The sequence below is a fragment of the Centruroides sculpturatus genome, unplaced genomic scaffold (assembly GCF_000671375.1).
Source record: "Centruroides sculpturatus isolate CEXI.00-Female unplaced genomic scaffold, Cexi_2.0 scaffold1008, whole genome shotgun sequence".
Taxonomy (NCBI): Eukaryota; Metazoa; Arthropoda; class Arachnida; order Scorpiones; family Buthidae; genus Centruroides; species Centruroides sculpturatus.
Genome location: NW_019385260.1, coordinates 244,708 through 263,483, shown reverse-complemented (window position 1 = coordinate 263,483; position 18,776 = coordinate 244,708). Strand labels below are relative to the sequence as shown.

General features: G+C 32.7%; 1 protein-coding gene across 2 annotated transcripts in view; it reads left to right on the top strand.

Annotated features, from left to right (window-relative positions):
- The window catches only part of LOC111636826 (N-lysine methyltransferase KMT5A-like), a 72,665-nt gene that overhangs the window by 25,040 nt on the left and 28,849 nt on the right, over positions 1–18,776 (top strand). For both annotated transcript variants that reach the window (XM_023382168.1, XM_023382169.1), the window contains exons 3-4: positions 16,616–16,712; positions 16,798–16,894. In XM_023382168.1, the coding sequence (XP_023237936.1) occupies positions 16,616–16,712; positions 16,798–16,894 (194 nt within the window). The remainder of the gene's footprint in view (positions 1–16,615; positions 16,713–16,797; positions 16,895–18,776) is intronic.

Genomic DNA, 18,776 nt, shown 5'->3' with positions numbered 1-18,776 from the left:
AGAAAATGCAAGATGGCTGCGGAACACGTGTCGAGCTATCGACAGCGAAATAAGAAAGATATTGTATTTCGAGAGACGATGACATCTGTCTATTATTATAATAATACCTAACGATAAAATAAATGATTTAGAAAAAGTTTTTCTTGTGTAACTGCTTTCCCTATGACTTTTTCTGATTTAAAAANTATAACTGACCAATTATGTTAATTAAGCAATAGCTTGCATTATATTTATTTAATTTATTTTGTAGCTACTTTATACTAACAGAATCATAAGCTTTAGATAAGTCCAAGAATATTGCAAAAACCTTCTGTCTTTTCTTTAATAATTGTATTTTTATTGTTGTCAGTAAAATAAACAAGGATTTTTGAGTACCACCATTTTCTATACATGCATATTGTGTTGAATTTTTGTAATTATTTACCTCTATCCATTGTTTAAATTTCTTTGCCAAAATTGCTGTAAATACTTTTCTAAAACTGGATAATAAGGCAATCGGTCTGTAATTTGCTAGGTTAAATTTATTTCCTTGTTTATAAATCATAGTAAAGATTACATCCTTCTAACTAGGTGGGATTGTACCATTTGAATAAATGTTGTTAAATATTCTAGATAAATATTGAATCAATTTAGAAGGCAATAATTTAATGAAAGAATTTGGTATATTATCTGACCCTGGAGCCGATTTAATTTTCAATAACTTAATTCGTTTTTGCATCTCTTCTACACTTATTATTTCGTTCTGATTAATTTGGTAAACTATTTTGTCTTGCTTGTGAATATTTCTTTGATTGTATAAATATTCCTGCGAGAATTCCTGGAAATATTTTATCCATTCAATATAAGCGATTCTTTTTTGATTTGAGAAATCCGTTCTAGGTTTACGAAAGTTGTTAATTATCTTCCAAAAGGTTCTCGTGTCATTTGACTCTATTAGCTTTTTATTAATATTAGTCATATATAATTTCTTTTTAGCTCTGATTAAATTTATATACATTTTTTTTACTCTTCACATAGTTTGATAGAGCTTCAGATGTGTTGGACACTGAATATTTTTAAGTTTTTTTGTTTTATAATTTTGTGGTGGTAGCAAGAGTTGTCAAACCAATTATTTTTATATTTTGATCTGGAGGTATGGTTATAACGCTTCAATCGACATTCTATTATTTTGTATATTAATTTTTGGTAATTATCAATTGGTTTGTTTTTCTCCTCCCAATTTATCAATTCGGCTGTTATAGAGTCAACTCTATTTAACCATAGTGTCTTATCAATTTTAAAGTCACATTTTTTCCTGACATTTGATATATCATCTCTTTTTATATATCTACCTGTATCCAACTCAGTAAACAGCGTGAGTTGTACAGGAAAATGATCTGAGGTATCTTCATCAAGTACTGTTAAAGTCTGACAATGTTCAATTAAGGTTTGAGAACATATAATAAAATCTACAATTGATTTTCTATTTTGAGATATGTATATGTATTCTGCTGGAATATCGCCATCCATTCTGCCATTGAGAATAACAAATTGGTTTTCCTGAACAAATTCTAATAGAATTTTTCCTTCACTGTTTAAAATTTTATCCTTGGACTGTCTGTTGTTGTTAATATTTTCATAATTTAAATATATCTTTGTGTCCTGCATCTCACCTATTCTTGAATTGAAGTCTCCTCCGAATAACCATAAGTTTATTAAAAAGGCCCATCTGTCAATCTGATGCTGGATTTCATTAAATATTGGTTTCTTCTTAATCACTGGAGGGAAGTATGTCAAAATTACTCCTAGATAAGCTTTATTCCAAGCTGTTTTGAGTTGCTTATTAATTCTTATTATCACTAGTATATAGTATGTTGTTATATTTTGATATATAATTTCTCCAAAATTTCTTTTTATAATAAGAAGTATGCCTCCCAAAGGGTGCCCAAATTTGCTTGTTCAATGATTATTACTGGACACTAAAATGTTATCTTGTTCTAGATAGTTTTTATCTGGAAACTGTAGGTTTTCTATCCAAGTCTCTGTTAAATCCATAATCATGTTAGAGTAAATAAACTTTTTTGTTGGTGTTTGAAATTTTTCTTTGAGACCTTGACAGTTCCAAAAACTAATCACAAGGTTATTTAGTTTTATATCGGACTTAATTTTATTAGTTTGACAATAGCTGTATTTATTTAAGTAGAATTTCTTTTCAGTTTTATTATCATTATTCTTATCATTTGGATAATTATCATGGATGCCAGACAATTTGTTTGTTGTTACTACTGCTTTTTTTGTGAATATTTGGTAGTTTGCCCCAAAAAAGAATTAATTATTATGATTTCGCTATTGTTAATGTCAATCATGTATATCAGATTATCTTTTATAAAATAGTCATCTCTAATCAAAAAACAACGTACAATGAACCTGTTTCCGGTGTGCTTCTCTGTAAACGAAGTATTACTAGTGCTTTCGAACTTTAAGTTCTTCCTCAGGTAACATGAGAATAACAAATTGGTTTTCCTGAACAAATTCTAATAGAATTTTTCCTTCACTGTTTAAAATTTTATCCTTGGACTGTCTGTTGTTGTTAATTGTCTGCTATAAACTTTAAATTCTTCCTCAGGTAATCAGAGATGACTAATTACCACCAGAGTGGTAATTAGTCATCTCTAATTACCACTCTGGTGTTAGTAGAAAATCCTGATTTAATTTTATTGATTAGTAGTTTTCTTTTAATTCTAGATCTAGTACAAAGATCTGTTTTTATGATAGTTCTTTCCAACTCTTTTTTTATATTTAATTTCATTGTCCAGAATCTTTTAAGTATTAAATTTCTATCTTTAACCGAATCTGTTATTAATTTTATAATTTGATTATTTGAAGTTCTTTTAGCTAATCGAATTATACCTTCTATTTCTATGTCTTTTAGATCAAGATCTACCTTAATGAATTTTTTGAGTTCTTGCAGCTTATCATCAGTTTTAAATGGAAAATTAATTATAACAAGATTCCTTTTGGTGTATTCATTATGTAATTTATCTAACTTGAACTCATACATACCTTTTAGGTTTATACAGGCCTTTGTTCTATCTTCACATTGCTAAATTTTTTGCATAAGTTTTATTTCTTCACTAATTTTCTTATTATCTTCCTGTACACAACTTATGTCATATCTCATTGAATTTCCTGATTAAGTAGTTCAAATTTTTCTTGAATTAAATTATAGATTGATTTTAAGGAGTACCTCGAATCATTATCACTTAACTGGTCGGGTTGTTCCGGTGTTTTGAAATAATCCTCAATCCTAGATTTATTAGGGGTGTTTTTGTTATTTTTCATATCTTCATCAGAAAAATATTCTTCGCCAATAATATCCGCTAGCTGGTTTGTATCTTCAGAATTCTCTGCATATTCCTTTCTAGGTCTTCCACGTCCCCTTTTTTGCATGTAGGTTTGACTTATCTTGACTGGTGAATGTTGCAGAGGGCCAGGATTTGTTTCAATACCAGCCATTACCAACAACAATAAAATTAGAATTAATGGTAACACGTTCATTAGTAACCTTTTAGCACTAGAAATTATTGTACTAACGTTTCGCAGAAAGATGCTGTTTGGAGAAAGTGAGTAAAAAAAGTCACCAACAGTGATGATGGCTAGAAGCGCCCCTGATTTTGGGAATATCTAGTTATTTACAATTAGTTAGTTAACTATTTACAAAGTTTACTGGGAATTTTCAGCGCAATGTATTAAAGGATCTTTAATACATAAACTTTATAGTGAATTGCTTACTCTGGTGTGAAGAAAATTCAGTGTGATGAAGAGGAGAAAACAAGAGAAGTGCAGAAACTGCAGGCATGACTTAAACATCATCTTTAATTACAAATTTTTTTAACAAGAAATCAAAAAATGTACCTTGAAATAAATGGCATTTGAAATTTGACATGTTATATGGAGACACATTCTGTCTCCATATAACATGTTATGTTACTCTTCCATTGTTATGTTAAAGGAAATGGAAGAGTAACATTGTTATGTTACTCTTCCATTTCCTTTGCTGTATAACGGTAGGAACTCCATATGGGGCACATGAAAACTTAATGCAGGCCCATTCTAGCTTAATGCAGTCTTACTGGTCACTTTTCTGGAATATAAACTTGGTCTTAACTATTTTCATATTTAATTTTTTCAGTCCAGTTAAAAATCAATCTAATATCATATGCAGTTTTATTGATACAAAGTGTATGTGTGTTTTTTAATAATGACTCTTTTAGTTCATTTTAACACTATTAGCTTTTTTTCAGTGTAAACTCTCTCTTTCCCTCCCCCCACTGCCATGACTGCTTTAAGCCCTGTTAGTGGCATTTCTTTTCAATGTGAAATTATCTAAATTTTCGGTATCTTAATCTAAATAAAACTTCTAAAAGTAGAAATTATTAATCAGGCTTATTTTAATAGATTTATCAAAATATTAAAGTTATTGTCTTTCATATTAGAAATTGTATAAGTAATTATTAAAAATATAAACTTAATATTTATGTACCTAAAAGCCTGTTACTGGTGTGAAACTAACAACAAAAAATGAAAAAACAGTTTTCTACAATTGTTTTCAAACCCTCAACAGTTCTTCAGGTGAAGGTAAATTTCTGATAAAATGTAATTTAAAAATTTTTTAATTACATTCTGTCAGAAGATGTAAGTTGCATTATAATGTACTAATGGAATGGTATGTCAGCAGCTAAACAATAATGTATTTCAATTTAAATATTATATGCACTTTATTCTGATTTGTAGAAAACAGGGCTGTGGAGTCGGAGTTTTGGTGTTTTAGCCGGAGTCGGAGTCGTCAAAAAATCCGCCGACTCCAACTCCTTTTTACTTCCCAACTTGTTATGTATACAAAACAGAAAAGTATTGGAATCGTGTCAAATTTGACCTTCCAAGTTTTTTTTTTTTTTTTTTTTTTTTTTTTTTGTTTATATATATATATATTCGTACAACTACACTAAGGTCCACTGGATACAATGGTACACACGTAAAATGTTCTCACCGTTACAATATCATAGTCCTAGATGTTTCACTCCTTGTAATCCAATCCGCTTCGGGAACAAACAAAGAAAAACCAATCCACAATGGAAGGAGCACTTTTGCATTCACCAACTCCTCTATATCACTCGGCACGAGNTAAAGGAGCATTAATACTATTAAATTTTGGTCCTTAATTAAAGGTTGATAGGGTGAAAATATAAAAGTGGTCATGTGTCATATCTCTTAATGAATATTTTACTTGTTATTAGCGTTCAAAATTTAAAAAAATAAAATAAAACTCGTCACTACCCTCAAAGTATGCTTTTTTGTCATTATATAATACTGTAGTACAGTAAAACCCGTTAATATGTTCTTGCCTAAGATGTTAGAACATATATGGGGAAATGATTTAGTTCAACCACTTTCACGCTTAATAATTAACTCCCGTGTTAAACCATATGACTCCGATTCTGACCACTCTGACCACAGAAATTATTAGGCTTCAAACAGGGTAAACAAAATCATGCCCCCCCCACAGTCTAACATCCACACATATAGAAAAACCTTGAATCTTTTGCATATCTCGAAATTTCAAGGTATCCTGCGTCCAAAAACATTTGGGAGGGGTCATTTTTTGACCCAGCGCTACACTTTCCCTCTATTATATATAACAGCCGAAAAAGTAAAAATTATCGAATACATATTTATATATTACTTAGAGGAGTCTTTTAGCTTTGGAATAAAAAGTTTCTACGCTCTATCTTTATTAGATCTCTATTTATTGAATTTTTTATTCTGAAGTCACATGATGGCATCAGAATTTCCGGATCTCTTTCAGCAACAAGTCCTCCCCTGGTCGGAGTCGGATGGTAAGGAAAAGTTGGAGTTGGAGTCAGTAGATTTTTACACAACTCAGCCCTGGTAGGAAACTTCTTAAGATATTTCAATTTTGCATTTTCTCTAAACTTTCATTATGACACTTACCATCTTTTACACCTGAACCATTCATATATCAGGTTGGTCAAAAAGAATAAGTCCTGGAAATGCCTATATAAAACAAAAATGGGTTGACAAACAATAATTTAAGGTCTAACACATTGTATAGAAGAGGGAGAAACCTGTTGGGCTATGTCACCAATATGGCAGCCATCTTGGATTAGACTTCAGTTTTTTAAATTTGCATCAATATTTCTTTGCTACATAATAAATATTACTATCAATTATACTTAAAAATAAATTTAACAATTTAAAACAGCAAATAAGCATTAGAATGCATATTTAGAATTCAAATTTGAACAGGCCAGTACAGTGGTACCTCGGTATATGTCTGCTTTAGAATACATCCAATTCGAAAAGCGAGGTGTTTAAAGCCAGCCATTTTTTTTGGACGAAACAAATTTTGCTCGGTATACGACATAATTCAATTATACGCGCCATCAATGAACAAGTAGCACTATCGGTGTACTAGACCAGACTAGACGTTTGCGGTGCAATGGTTTATAACTTTGTTAAATTTCTTCTGATTTTAATTCGTAAGTAAAATTTTATTATTTTTATTAATCACGAATCACAAAAAGGCAAATGAAGAGTGACAGAAAACTAAAAAAATGACTAGAATTACAATGGAACTGATAAAAGAGATTGTTGAGAAATACGAAGGTGGCACGTGTGTTTGAGATTTTAACTGTTGCCTACCGTATTCCAAGAACGACAATATGGACAATCGCAAAAAATAAAGACATTATTAAATCTGCTAACGTTGCAAAAGGGGTTAAATAAATTTGAGAAATTGCTTTTGCTTTGGATAACTGAAAAACAGTGCTGGAGACAACGTATCGGAAGCAATTATTTGCGAGAAAGCTAAAAAGATACATGCTGATCTCACGAAAAATCAAGCAGGAACTAGCCAGGAAAGCGAGGTGTTTAAAGCCAGCCATTTTTTTTTACACGAGAACAGATTAATCATTTTTACATTACTTCTTATGGGAAAGGTTGGTTTGGTATACGCCCAATTTGGTATAAGTCCAAACATCGGGAACGGATTAAGGTCGTATACCGAGGTTCCACTGTATTTGAATTCAACATGCGTGTTCTATTTGATATATTTCAATTCAAAATGTACTCTGTAAACCTGAAGCTGGAATTGGGTGAATTTCGAAAATATTTGTGAATTGCTTCATTTTACATGTTTTGCTGGAAGCTGAAGAGGTTTATTGATTTGAACATACTACATGTTTTTAATGCTGTGTATGAAATATGCTTTATTAGTGTAAAATTTAATTTTCACAAGTGCTTCCAATAATTCTAGGATATTATCTACAAGCATTCGGAACACTGTAGCAATATCATATGTTAGACAAACTATTGAATTAAGTAGAAATATAAGGGCTTCATTCTGATATGGAGTAAGATATAGCTATGAAATTGTACTTATGATGCAAATTTTTTTGTTGTAGACAATAGAAATAGTTATTGACAAATCTTGTAACCAATTATTCATCATTTTTCCAGAACATTGGGCTTTGCTTTTTAAATGTTTAGGAAAATCCTAATTTTGGTATGATCAGTTTCACATGTATATTTCATCTTCAAAGTTAACGGATCGGCAACATTTTAGTAGTGTTGTGCCAGTTGTTATTCCAGGTGTCAACATAATTCTACCAATTTTGTTATATATGGTATCAAAATTATATATAGGATGGATATCATATGTGAAAAGAATATTAAGTCAAATTTTAATTTTTATCACATTTATTAAAAATTGTATTGCAAATTTTTTAATGATTTTTTTTTTCCAATACAGAATACATAGTTTGACTAACAAGGGAACTGTCAGAGTATCTTTTAATAAATATTAATAAAAATTTAGTTGGTATACTTTTAACGTAATTATTAACTCTCCATTAAATTTGTAATATTCACTAAAAGTGTTAATCAGGGTTAATAGCAATAAAATGTCATACTATTTTATATTAGATTAACACAAATATACAAATTTTTACTAATGAAAGGGTTGTGGAAGAAGACGACAATATTACATTTACACAGTAGAATAAGGAATAAACTCAAATAAATGTTATATGAAAGGTTAGATTGCGGCAGTTGGCAACACGGCATTTGACCACTATCCCCAATCTACTTGACGTCAGACCATGGATAACTCCACTTTTTGGGTGGACGTGCTTCTATTCGATCGCTCACCTCATCGTGTGCTGTGATCGTTGTCTCCATGGTCAATGTAATTGTAACTCTTGTTCATTTCAAATTCATGACATAAATAAAAAGTTTTAAATGTTTATATTATCCTTTGGTCCAATGGTTGAAGAATTGATGTTGTGTTGGGTGGCAGACAAACCATTAGGATGATTTAAATTTATAGGATGGCCTGGTGCATTATCCATCAGTAACAAAACTTTAAAACTAATATTTTTTCATTGTAAATAATCTTCAACCTCTGGTACAAAACAGTTATAAAACCAATTTTGAAACATTTTGCATATAATCCATGCTTTTTTATTGGCTCGCCATGGAACAGGAAGCATTGATTTTTTTCTACGTTTTTCATTACACGTGGACTCAATGTATGATTGATTAACATCAGCTTAGTTTCATGTTCTCCTGCTTCTGTATTGGCTGATGCACTTTCTCCAACAATTCTCATATTATGCAAAGAAAATCTCTTCCTGAATCTGTCAAACCATCCTATGCTGGCTTTAAATTCAAGTTTAAGCAATTCATTAGATGAAATGCTTTTAGAATCTTTTAAATGTTGGTAAACCGTGAGTGCCTTTTGTTTTATGGCAACACTATTTACAGGTATATTTCTCAAGTAACAGTCTTTAATCCATATCATCAAACACTTTTCCATCTTAGGCACTAACATGTCTTTTATTTGAGCAACTTTCTTCAAATCTAATAAAGACTAGACAATATGGCTTGTATTTTGCTGTCATTTTGTCTTATTGTTCAAACTGTTGACTCTCTTAAGTTCAATTCTTTAGCAATGGTTGCCACTTTTGCACCAGATTTCAATTTATCCAAAATTCTAATTTTGTCATCCAGAGCTATATGTTTTTTTCTCAACTTCTCGGGTATGTTATTTATTTCAGTACTCATGGCTAAAATATATTTTTTTCTTATAAAAATATTATTATAATGCATACAATACTTTTTTATAATCAAGTTATCTGTAATCTGTTTTGACTTTCCTTTATTTAAAGAAACTTTATTTGAAATTAGTTATGTATAACACTAACAGTCTGTTTGCAATGAAATAATATTTCAAACTGAATCACATCTCATTAGAATATTGTGACAACTGTTACAATTTACAGACATGCCTGAATTTGCATAAATTGGTATGATAATGTATGTCCCGTATAACACGATTTTCTACAATGCAGAACGTATCCCCCACGTTGTACAGGACTCTACTGTATACAATAGGTAAATATTTGACCTTAGTTATTATGCATATACCTGGTGTAATTTTCATATTTCAGTTTATGAAAAGCATTATACTTCATTTACATAATTTTTCTTCTATAACATTTTTTAATGCAATCAGTTGTCCAGCCATATTGTAGCACATATGCTTAGCTTCATTCCATGATCTTTTGTCATAAAAGATAAGACCAGATATGAAAACCTTAGATGACTAGAACAACTCTATTGTTAAAGGAAAAGTATGATGTGCAAGGACAAGCAACTATTAATTTGAGGTGGAGAGTATATATTTTAAATTAAATAAATTAAAAATATGATCAAAAATTGCAGCCTGGCATTGTGACAACGTCACAATAAATAATTGCTCATTGATATTGAACTTACTTGTTTTTGTAATTGAAGAGTCAAGATCTTTAAATATATAATGCATTTTATTTATTTAAAACAAATTTTCTTATAAAAATCAAAAGCAACATTTTAAATTTTTAAGGTGGGTAATTACTGGAATAAGAACAATGTATTTTTAAATACATTGTTCTTATTCCAGTAATTACACACCTTAAAAATCTTAAATCACCAGTAAAGAACTTTAATATACTTAGTAGACAAACATTTTTGATCTACTACTGGGATTATCTTTAGGAAACAGGCCTGAAGATGGTCTTAGTAGTAGATCAGAAATGTTCGTCTAATGTTTGGTAGATTTGCTAATTGGACTGCAATTTGAAAAACTGTAGACAAATTTTCACTGGCATCTATGTGTGTTTTTTTTTATCTCAAGAATGGAGTTAGATCGATGAAAGACAAGACCAGATGTGGAAACCTTAGCAGCAAGAGGCCCTGATTAATTATATATGAAGTTTTGATGAAGACTGGAAATTGCATTATTTCAATTCAAAAATTTTTCCCTGAAAGGTTTGACAGATGACTGGCATGACTTGATTGTTAAATGAAAAATATTTGTATAGGGCCAAATTATTGCTAATTTGAGGTGGAGAGCAAAATATGATTAAAAATTGCAACCTGACGTTGTGACAATGTCAGAATAAATAATTGCTTGTAGAAATTTAATTTTTTTTCTGTATAAAATGAGAGAAGTCAGTTGACGTCCAACTTTTGATCAAAGTTTCGACTGGTTAATCTTGGATTACCCTATCAAATAATACATCGCTAGATTCAGCTAAGTGTCCACCTCATGTGGGTAGCAGTTTCATTATCTTCCGCAAATTTTTCCAGGTGTTATCCTCCTCTGAAGGCCAAAGACTTTTCAGGCTTTTCCGAATAATCGGCTCATCAAGTTTTTATTTTTTTTTTTTTATTAATTATTTTTCAGTCGGGATAATCCCTGTCATGTCGTTCTCCGTGTTCTGTGTAAATGTCATGTCATTGGGATAATTATCTTATATATTACTCCTGTTTTATTTTTTGGTCTATACAAAAGCCATTGTTTCGTTCCATGTGGCAGTTAGCCACTCGGTGCGTCTTATGCCGCTCAGCGCCTGGCATCTAGGCTCCCGAAAGTTTCTCCTGCAGGTTTTATTTGTATTTACGGTTAAATCGGCACTGGGTCAAGCGCATGTATTCCGCAATGCTGTGTTTACTTGCCTGTTGTGTGTATCGTACGACATTTTATTCTTTCGCCGATCAGCGTGTGACGGCACCAGAACGGTGTTTGATGTTGCATGCTGGACTTCAGGCAAGTTACACTTCATTTTGTCGTCGATCCTAGGGTAGTCAGCCAAGCTCCAAGCATCTGAAGTCTCCACTTGGAGCCCACGTTCCTCAGTTAAGCATTGACAGTCTATTCGTCTTAAGCTGAATAGCTTGGCTTCAAGTGCATCATACAACCTGTCCAGCTACTCACTATCAGCTTTTTATTCCCTTGCTCTTCGTGGCTTAGTTCTGACACAACTTGTCTTGCCGTGTGCTGCAACTCATGCTCCATCATTTGTGCATCTCACAGTAATCATGACATCTGTTTACGATGAGAGCTCACTTAATAACAGCTTCATTGAAGAGGAATTAATCTCCTCAATAAACAGCCCTCTCGAAACTATTTTAAACAGTATCCCACCGAACAACAACCAACCAGTAGAAAAGGAAGACAGGAATCAAGCAAGAGATGCCGCAGTGAAAATGCACGCAGCAGCAAATCAAATCTTTGGTGCTGTCCTCGTGCTGCGTGAAAGGATTAAGCACATCTCTTTCCCTGACTCGCAACTACATAAAAGAACATTTGCAGAAGTTTTAAAAAGTAACTCCAAAACACTCAGCAAAACAACAAAACTTATTTCCGAAAACACTGGAAAATTGGAAGGGATTAAAAACCGTAAAAAAGAAAATCAAAACTTAATATTGACTGCAAATATCAAACCAGGAGAACCCACTCCCATCCCAGAAGAACTGATGGTCTCGTTACAAGAACACGTTGATCCAATATGCTTGGGGATCAAAGTAAACCAAGTAAGGCCCTTACCAAGTGACAATATTAGCATTCAGGTCCAAGGGGAGGATGGTGCTGAAGCACTTAAAACAGCTATCCGAGATAATACTGCAATTTCAAAAAAAAATAAAAATCCTGGATCGTCGCAAAACACTGCCCAAAATTATTATGTTTAACGTGCCAAATAGCATGGACAATGACGAACTCCTTACAGCTATCTATCAGCAGAACACAAGACTACACGAGTGTCACTGTCAAGAAGAATTTAAAAATGACTGCAAAATTTATCACTGTCTAACTACAAGGAACAACTCTGAAGCTAGACAAGTCATCCTAGACACCTCAAATAAGAAATCTGTTAATGCAGAAAAGGCGTGTCTTTATCAGTTGGTGTTCTGTCACCCTTGATGACTACATCTCCATAACGAGGTGTTTTAACTGTTCAGGATATGGTCATGCATTAGATAAATGTGGGGAAAAACAACAATGCAGTCATTGCACTAGAAAGCACAAGTTTAGAGACTGCCCAAACTTACGGAAAGATCCGAAGTGCGCAAATTGCACGAAGCACAATAAAATAGTTCCAGAGAGCAAGGCCTTCAACACAAATCACAATGCCTTTTGATAAAAACTGTCCATTGTTAAAAATTCAGAAAGCTAAGCAAACCCAGAATATCCAATATGAATAAACAGCTCTTGCTAGTCTTCCAATGACTAATCATGGATTGTAACAACCAAAGCTTCAACCAGAAAACTAATAACTATATCTCTATTGGCAACCCATATATGCAGGGTTATGCCGATGATACAGTCCTCCTCCTCTCAAGCTCCAACCAAACTACCCTACAGAACCTAACAATTTCTTAAAAGAAATCTACAAGTGGAGTGTAAACCATTGGCTAAACATCAACTATAGTAAATGTTGTGCCATGGTCTTTCTGAAGGGTAACCTCCTGAAAAAGAAGCCAGTAATTAAAATTAATGATCACAGGATTCAAAACACAAATAACATCAAATATCTTGGTGTGCTATTTGACCCAAAACTCTCTTGGAAGGACCACCCCTATTATATATATGATAAAGTGATGAAGATGAACTCTTTACTCCAGCATATTTCTAGGAACCTCTGGAGCTTAGACTCCAAGCACAGAAAGACTATTTATAAAGGGGCTATTGAATCTATCCTCACATACAGATGTGAGGTGTGGAGTGTGCTGTTCAGAAGGTGCACATCCACAAAAAAGCTCCTCTCTGCACAGCACACCGCAGCGGTTGCCATCACCAAGTCCTATCGGACTGCACCCACTGATGCCCTCCTCCTCATTGCAGGGATGACTCCTAACCATTGGGTCATCCTGAAGAAATACCTGTTTCACAGCTAAAGCAACTAGCCATATCAGAAATTGACATGAACCATTTGCAGTTTCTAATTAAAAAATTTAGACTGCCTGTGGACATAAGTGTCCTAGGAAAATTCCTCCTGGACCATGGACTGGACATTAACTATGACTTGCATACCCATCATCCTGCCAATGACCCAGACTCCAACATCTGTCTTCATCAATCCACCATCCCACAAGATATAAACTACTACACCGATGGACCCAAATATCCAGGAGCTGTAAGTGCGGCTGTTATCTTCGATGACCCAATGAAGAAAACCTTCTGGCAAGGTGCCTATAAGCTGGATCTATCTTGCTTCATCAACCAAGCGGAGTCGCTAGCCATCCTTAACACTCTTAGACATATCCAGGATAGTATAACCAGTTACAACGGTAAAAACAACAGTAAAAACATTTACAACAGTAACAACATTAACATCATCAGCGACAGTCGAGTTGCCCTTTACCAGATTCGTAAGCGTAACTGCCACCTTCCCATAATCAACAATAGCTTAAAGATCCTATATGAAATCTCAGATACTGTCAATATCAAATTTTACTGAATCAAGGGCCACTCAGGAAGAAGTGGCAATGACAAGGCAGACAATCTGGCCAAAAAGACCTCCTCTTTATCCACGGTGTGTAGCTACTCCTCGATCCCCCTGTCCTGGGTTCAAGGTAAGCTGGACTCAATTTTAACATCTTGCTGACAAAAGGAGTGGGATGAAAGCCTGACAGGGCGTCTCACCCACAACTTTTTCCCCAGCATCTCTCATAGGATCAGCAACCACCATTTTACTACCAATTACATTATGACCCAAATTCTTACAGCACACAGCAACTTCAGAGCCTACCTCAACAGGTTCTTGAAGAAGGGGAACTGTTTGTGCCTCTGTGATACTAATGAGAAGGAATATCCAATACACCTTATCTTCATCTGCCCGGTTCACTCATGCCACCGTGCAAACCTTCATAGGACTATTGTGGAATGTGGGTATCCTTGACCGTGCAAACTATACATCTTTATTGAGGACCAGATCAAGAATTCAAGACTTTCGTGGAACACCTGAAACTTACGCACTATACTACTACCAGCCAAGTGGCATTTAATGGTAGCTCATCTTCTGAGTCAACAATGACCTCTCCCCAAAAGCCTTATTTCTTTCTCTTAGCCCCCACCACCCTTTTTTTTTTCTAAGTCGATCTCATTTGTCCAACTCCTCAAGGTAGTACGCTATGAGCCTTCTCCTTCTCTGTAAATACAAATTGTTTTGCACGTGTATACCATTGTATTTCCTAGTGTTATCCAACAGTTCCCCTTTGCGGCTCATGTCTTCCTTTTTCCACTTTCAAACCTCCAACCATCCCACCCTCCTAACTTTTCCTCAAATCACTCTCCTTTCTTCCTTCACCCATCTTTCTTATCTTTTAAGGCTACAGTTTTGAGTACAGCCTTTTCTTTCACATGTATGTTCATGGGTAGGCTGAAAAGTAATGCGCACATGCTTGTAGAACACGAACAAAAACAAATAGCAATATTGGGCAAAAAGTACATTAAAGTACAATTTTTAAGCTTCAAAATCATATATTTATTTTTCAACATAGTCACTGTTAAGGCTAACACATTTCTTCCAACATGTAACAAGTTTTTTCATTTCGTCACTGAAAAATTCTTCTAATTTTTTTCGAATCCAGGACTTGACAGCTGCCTTCACCTCATTGTCTGAGGTGTAATGATCACCCTTGAGGTCTCTCTTGAGTACAGTAAAAAAATAAAAATCGCAAGGCGCAAGATCGGGGGGGAATAAGGAGGGTGTGGAATCGGTTCAAACTTTAGGTTTCGCAGAGCCTCTCCAATTGCACGTGAGGTGTGTGGACGAGCAGTAATGTTGCAAGATTATTGGCACCAGGCTGCCTCTAACATGACAAACTGAACGTTGGAGGTGTTTTAGAGTCTGTATATACTGAGAAGAATTAAACATTGCAATGAGGGACAACGGTAATTGTCTGTGGCAGTGATCAGACATCCACTATGTGTTTCATCAACAATTATGGCTTTTCCAGGCTCGCAACCACGAAATTTTATTATCCATCTATTTACAGTAGACCTATCAACAGCATTGTCACCATAAACAGCCTTTAAACGACAATGAATCTCAGTAGGAGTCACTTTTTCAGCAGTTAAAAATTTGATAACAGCACACTGTTTAACTACCATTGACATAACACTAGAACACATCTCCATATTTCCGCTTCTCAAAATATACTGAATGTACGCAACAACCTCAAACTGCACATACACATAGAGGGGGAATGTTACTTCCATATGCCATCTGGCGCGCTTCTAAAAATCATTTTGTTCGTGCTCTACAAGCATGTGTGCATTACTTTTCAGCCTACCCTCATATGTATAAAATGAGAAATATGCAAAATTTTTTCTAATGTTTTTCTTACACAATGAATGTGAATAAGTACAATAATATGAAAATATAAAGAGCACAAATATATGAGAAACAATCTTTATTTTCTTTTAGTGAACAAAAATAGTAAAAAAACAATAAGTATATTATTTTAGTGATTGTTTTATATTTCTTCATTTGTTTTGGTCCATTTATGCAACCTAGAATGTATGCATTTGTGTGTGTAAAAGTTTTGTTGAATTTATAACCTGATGAGCAATAAAGATGGCATAACACGATCAAATATGCTCATTCAGGGCTTGTCTTGCAATTCTGCAACATGCCTAAAAATTGAGGGAAAAATGTTTTTCAACAATGAAGACAAAATTATTGTATATTAAATGACTACAATTTTTGTGCTATTTTGTCCATAAAAAAAGAGCATGTCTAGTGTAATATTTTATGCTTCTTTATTGTGTTGCTTAACATGTTAAATTGTACTCCAGTGAGGTTTAAAATTGAAAGAAAAAATTTTTTATGAATGTTTCCAATCTACAATTGAAGATTGAAAACATTAGTAAAAAAAATTTTATTTCATTTTAAAATCTTGCTGGAATACAATTTTATGACTTTAGGATTGAAGTGTTTATTATAAATATTATATTGTCTACCAAGTGTTGTCTTAACTCTTACAGTACTAATGGAAATAGTTATTCTAATTTATTTACATAATTATGGTAATTAATTTCACACACCATTTTTGCAAGGTATATTTATAATGTACTTATTATAAAATATAACTAATATATATACAGTATATAATGTTTTTGTCAACATGCATGTTTTTGTATGTTTTCATATAAAAAGTCTATATTTATTGTAATTGATAACTTTTATTTGATTTTAATTAAATTAATCTTTATTATTATTATTATTAGTGCCAAAGAATGAAGAAAAAATAATTACTTCTAAAGGAAAACTGAAACAGCAAAGATTAATGCCAAAGACTAATCCTGGCACAAAAATGAAAATTAGGTTAGATTTTTAGATATTATATGTCATTTCTGTAAATGTAAAATTTTTAACTAATGATGATAAAATCATTTTATAATTTTAATAGTAATTCAAAGAAGACAAATCCAGAACCAAAGAATAAGACTATAACTGACTATTTTCCTGTAAGAAGAAGTGATAGAAGAACACTAGTCACAATTAAGGTGATGAATATTTATTATTTAAAGCTAAACAAATACAGGAAATCTTTATCAAACATGTAATTAAATTTTTTGACTATACTGAATTGGACAAGGTTTAGTTTTGCAAGTTTTAACATTATAAAAAAATTACATAAATGAAAAAATACTTTTTAATAGCATTCAAAAAACCTTTTTGAATTAAATGTTTAAAAATGTGACGAATCAAAAATAATAGCAAGTTACATATGAGCCACTCATTTGCCAAATTGATTAACTCCACTAAACAAAAACTAGAGGAATTGGTAATATAAATTTTTTTAAACTTATAAAAATACATTCTGTTGGTTTGTTCAGAAAGTAATTTCATTTTTTATTACTAGAGAAATTGGATGTATTTTACCAGCCAATTTCATTTTAAACCATATTTTTCATTATATATTTTGACAACAGACATTTAAAGGCTTATTCGTAAAAAATTGTTTGATTCTGTGCATTTTTTTTTTTTCGGTGTCCCATCAAATATGGAAAATCAAAAACACCATTTTTGGCATATTTTGCTTTTTTATTACCAAAAACTCAAAATGCTGTTCAAGCAAGAAAAAAATTGTGGTACATGTATGGAGATGATGTGTTGAGAGAAAGACAGTGCCAAAACTGGTTTACAAAATTTTGTTATGGCAATTGAAATATTGAAGATGCACCACATTCTGGATGGCCAGTTGAAGCCAATGAAAACAAAATAAAGGTACTGATTGAAGCAAACTGCCAAATAACAACACGTGAAATCACTAAGAGATTAAATTTGTCAAATTGAACCGTTTATGATTACTTGAAACAAATTGGTTTCATTTCAAAGCTTGATATATGGGTTCCACATGTTCTTAAAGAGTGATGCTCTCTTTGGTGGGATTTTAAGGAAATTTTTTTTTTAACTTTTACCAGACAATTTAACAATTGATTTGAAGTGTACTGCCATTGAGTAAACAAATTGAGTAATTTTATCAAACAGAAAAGGCCAGAATTGATTAACAAAACAAGTGTAGTGTTTTACCATGATAATGCCAAATTTCACACAAGTTTGGTAACTCATCAGAAACTGTTGCAGCTCAGATGGGATGTGCTATCACACCAACCATATTTGCCAGATCAGGCACCCTCAGATTATTACTTGTTCCGGTCTTTACAAAATTTTTTAAACTGTAAGACGTTTACTTGAAATGAAAATGTCAAAAATTACTTGGATCTGTTTTTTATAAGCAAACATCAAAACTTTTATAAATGTGGAATCATGCTACTAACAGAAACGATGGCAACAGGTAATTGACCAAAATGGTCAATATATAATTGAATAAAATATTTATTTATTATCTATATATATAAAAATGAATGTGTGTGTGTGTGTCTTTTTGTCCTTCATGCATTACCGTTTATCCGATTGCCGTGAAACTTTGGGAAGTTGTTTAATATACTCCTGCAAAGGTTTCTGGTGTAGTACGTTTGCCATGAAGCTTTGGGAAGTTTTTTAATACACTCCCACGAAGGTTTCTGGCATTTATCCTATGATAGATGGCACGCGTTTACATGAGCATTTGAGCACAGTGTGTTCGATCAATTTCAAATTGTGAAGACCATTTCCCCCTTCAAAAAATATTTCTATATATGCATTTGTGAACTGTTATTTACGATATTTGTAATAATGTTTGTTTAATCACTTTATTTCAACTTTTTTTTGCTAATTACGTATTCGCTCGAACTTTGTTAAAACTTTAACTGTATACCGAACAACAACTGAAGTTGTAGAAGGAAATTCGCCTATTTTACCGATCTAGGGATCCCCTTTTCCAAATTTTAATATCATCTAATAATTTAAAAAGACAAATTACAATAAAACGGTTTATTATCC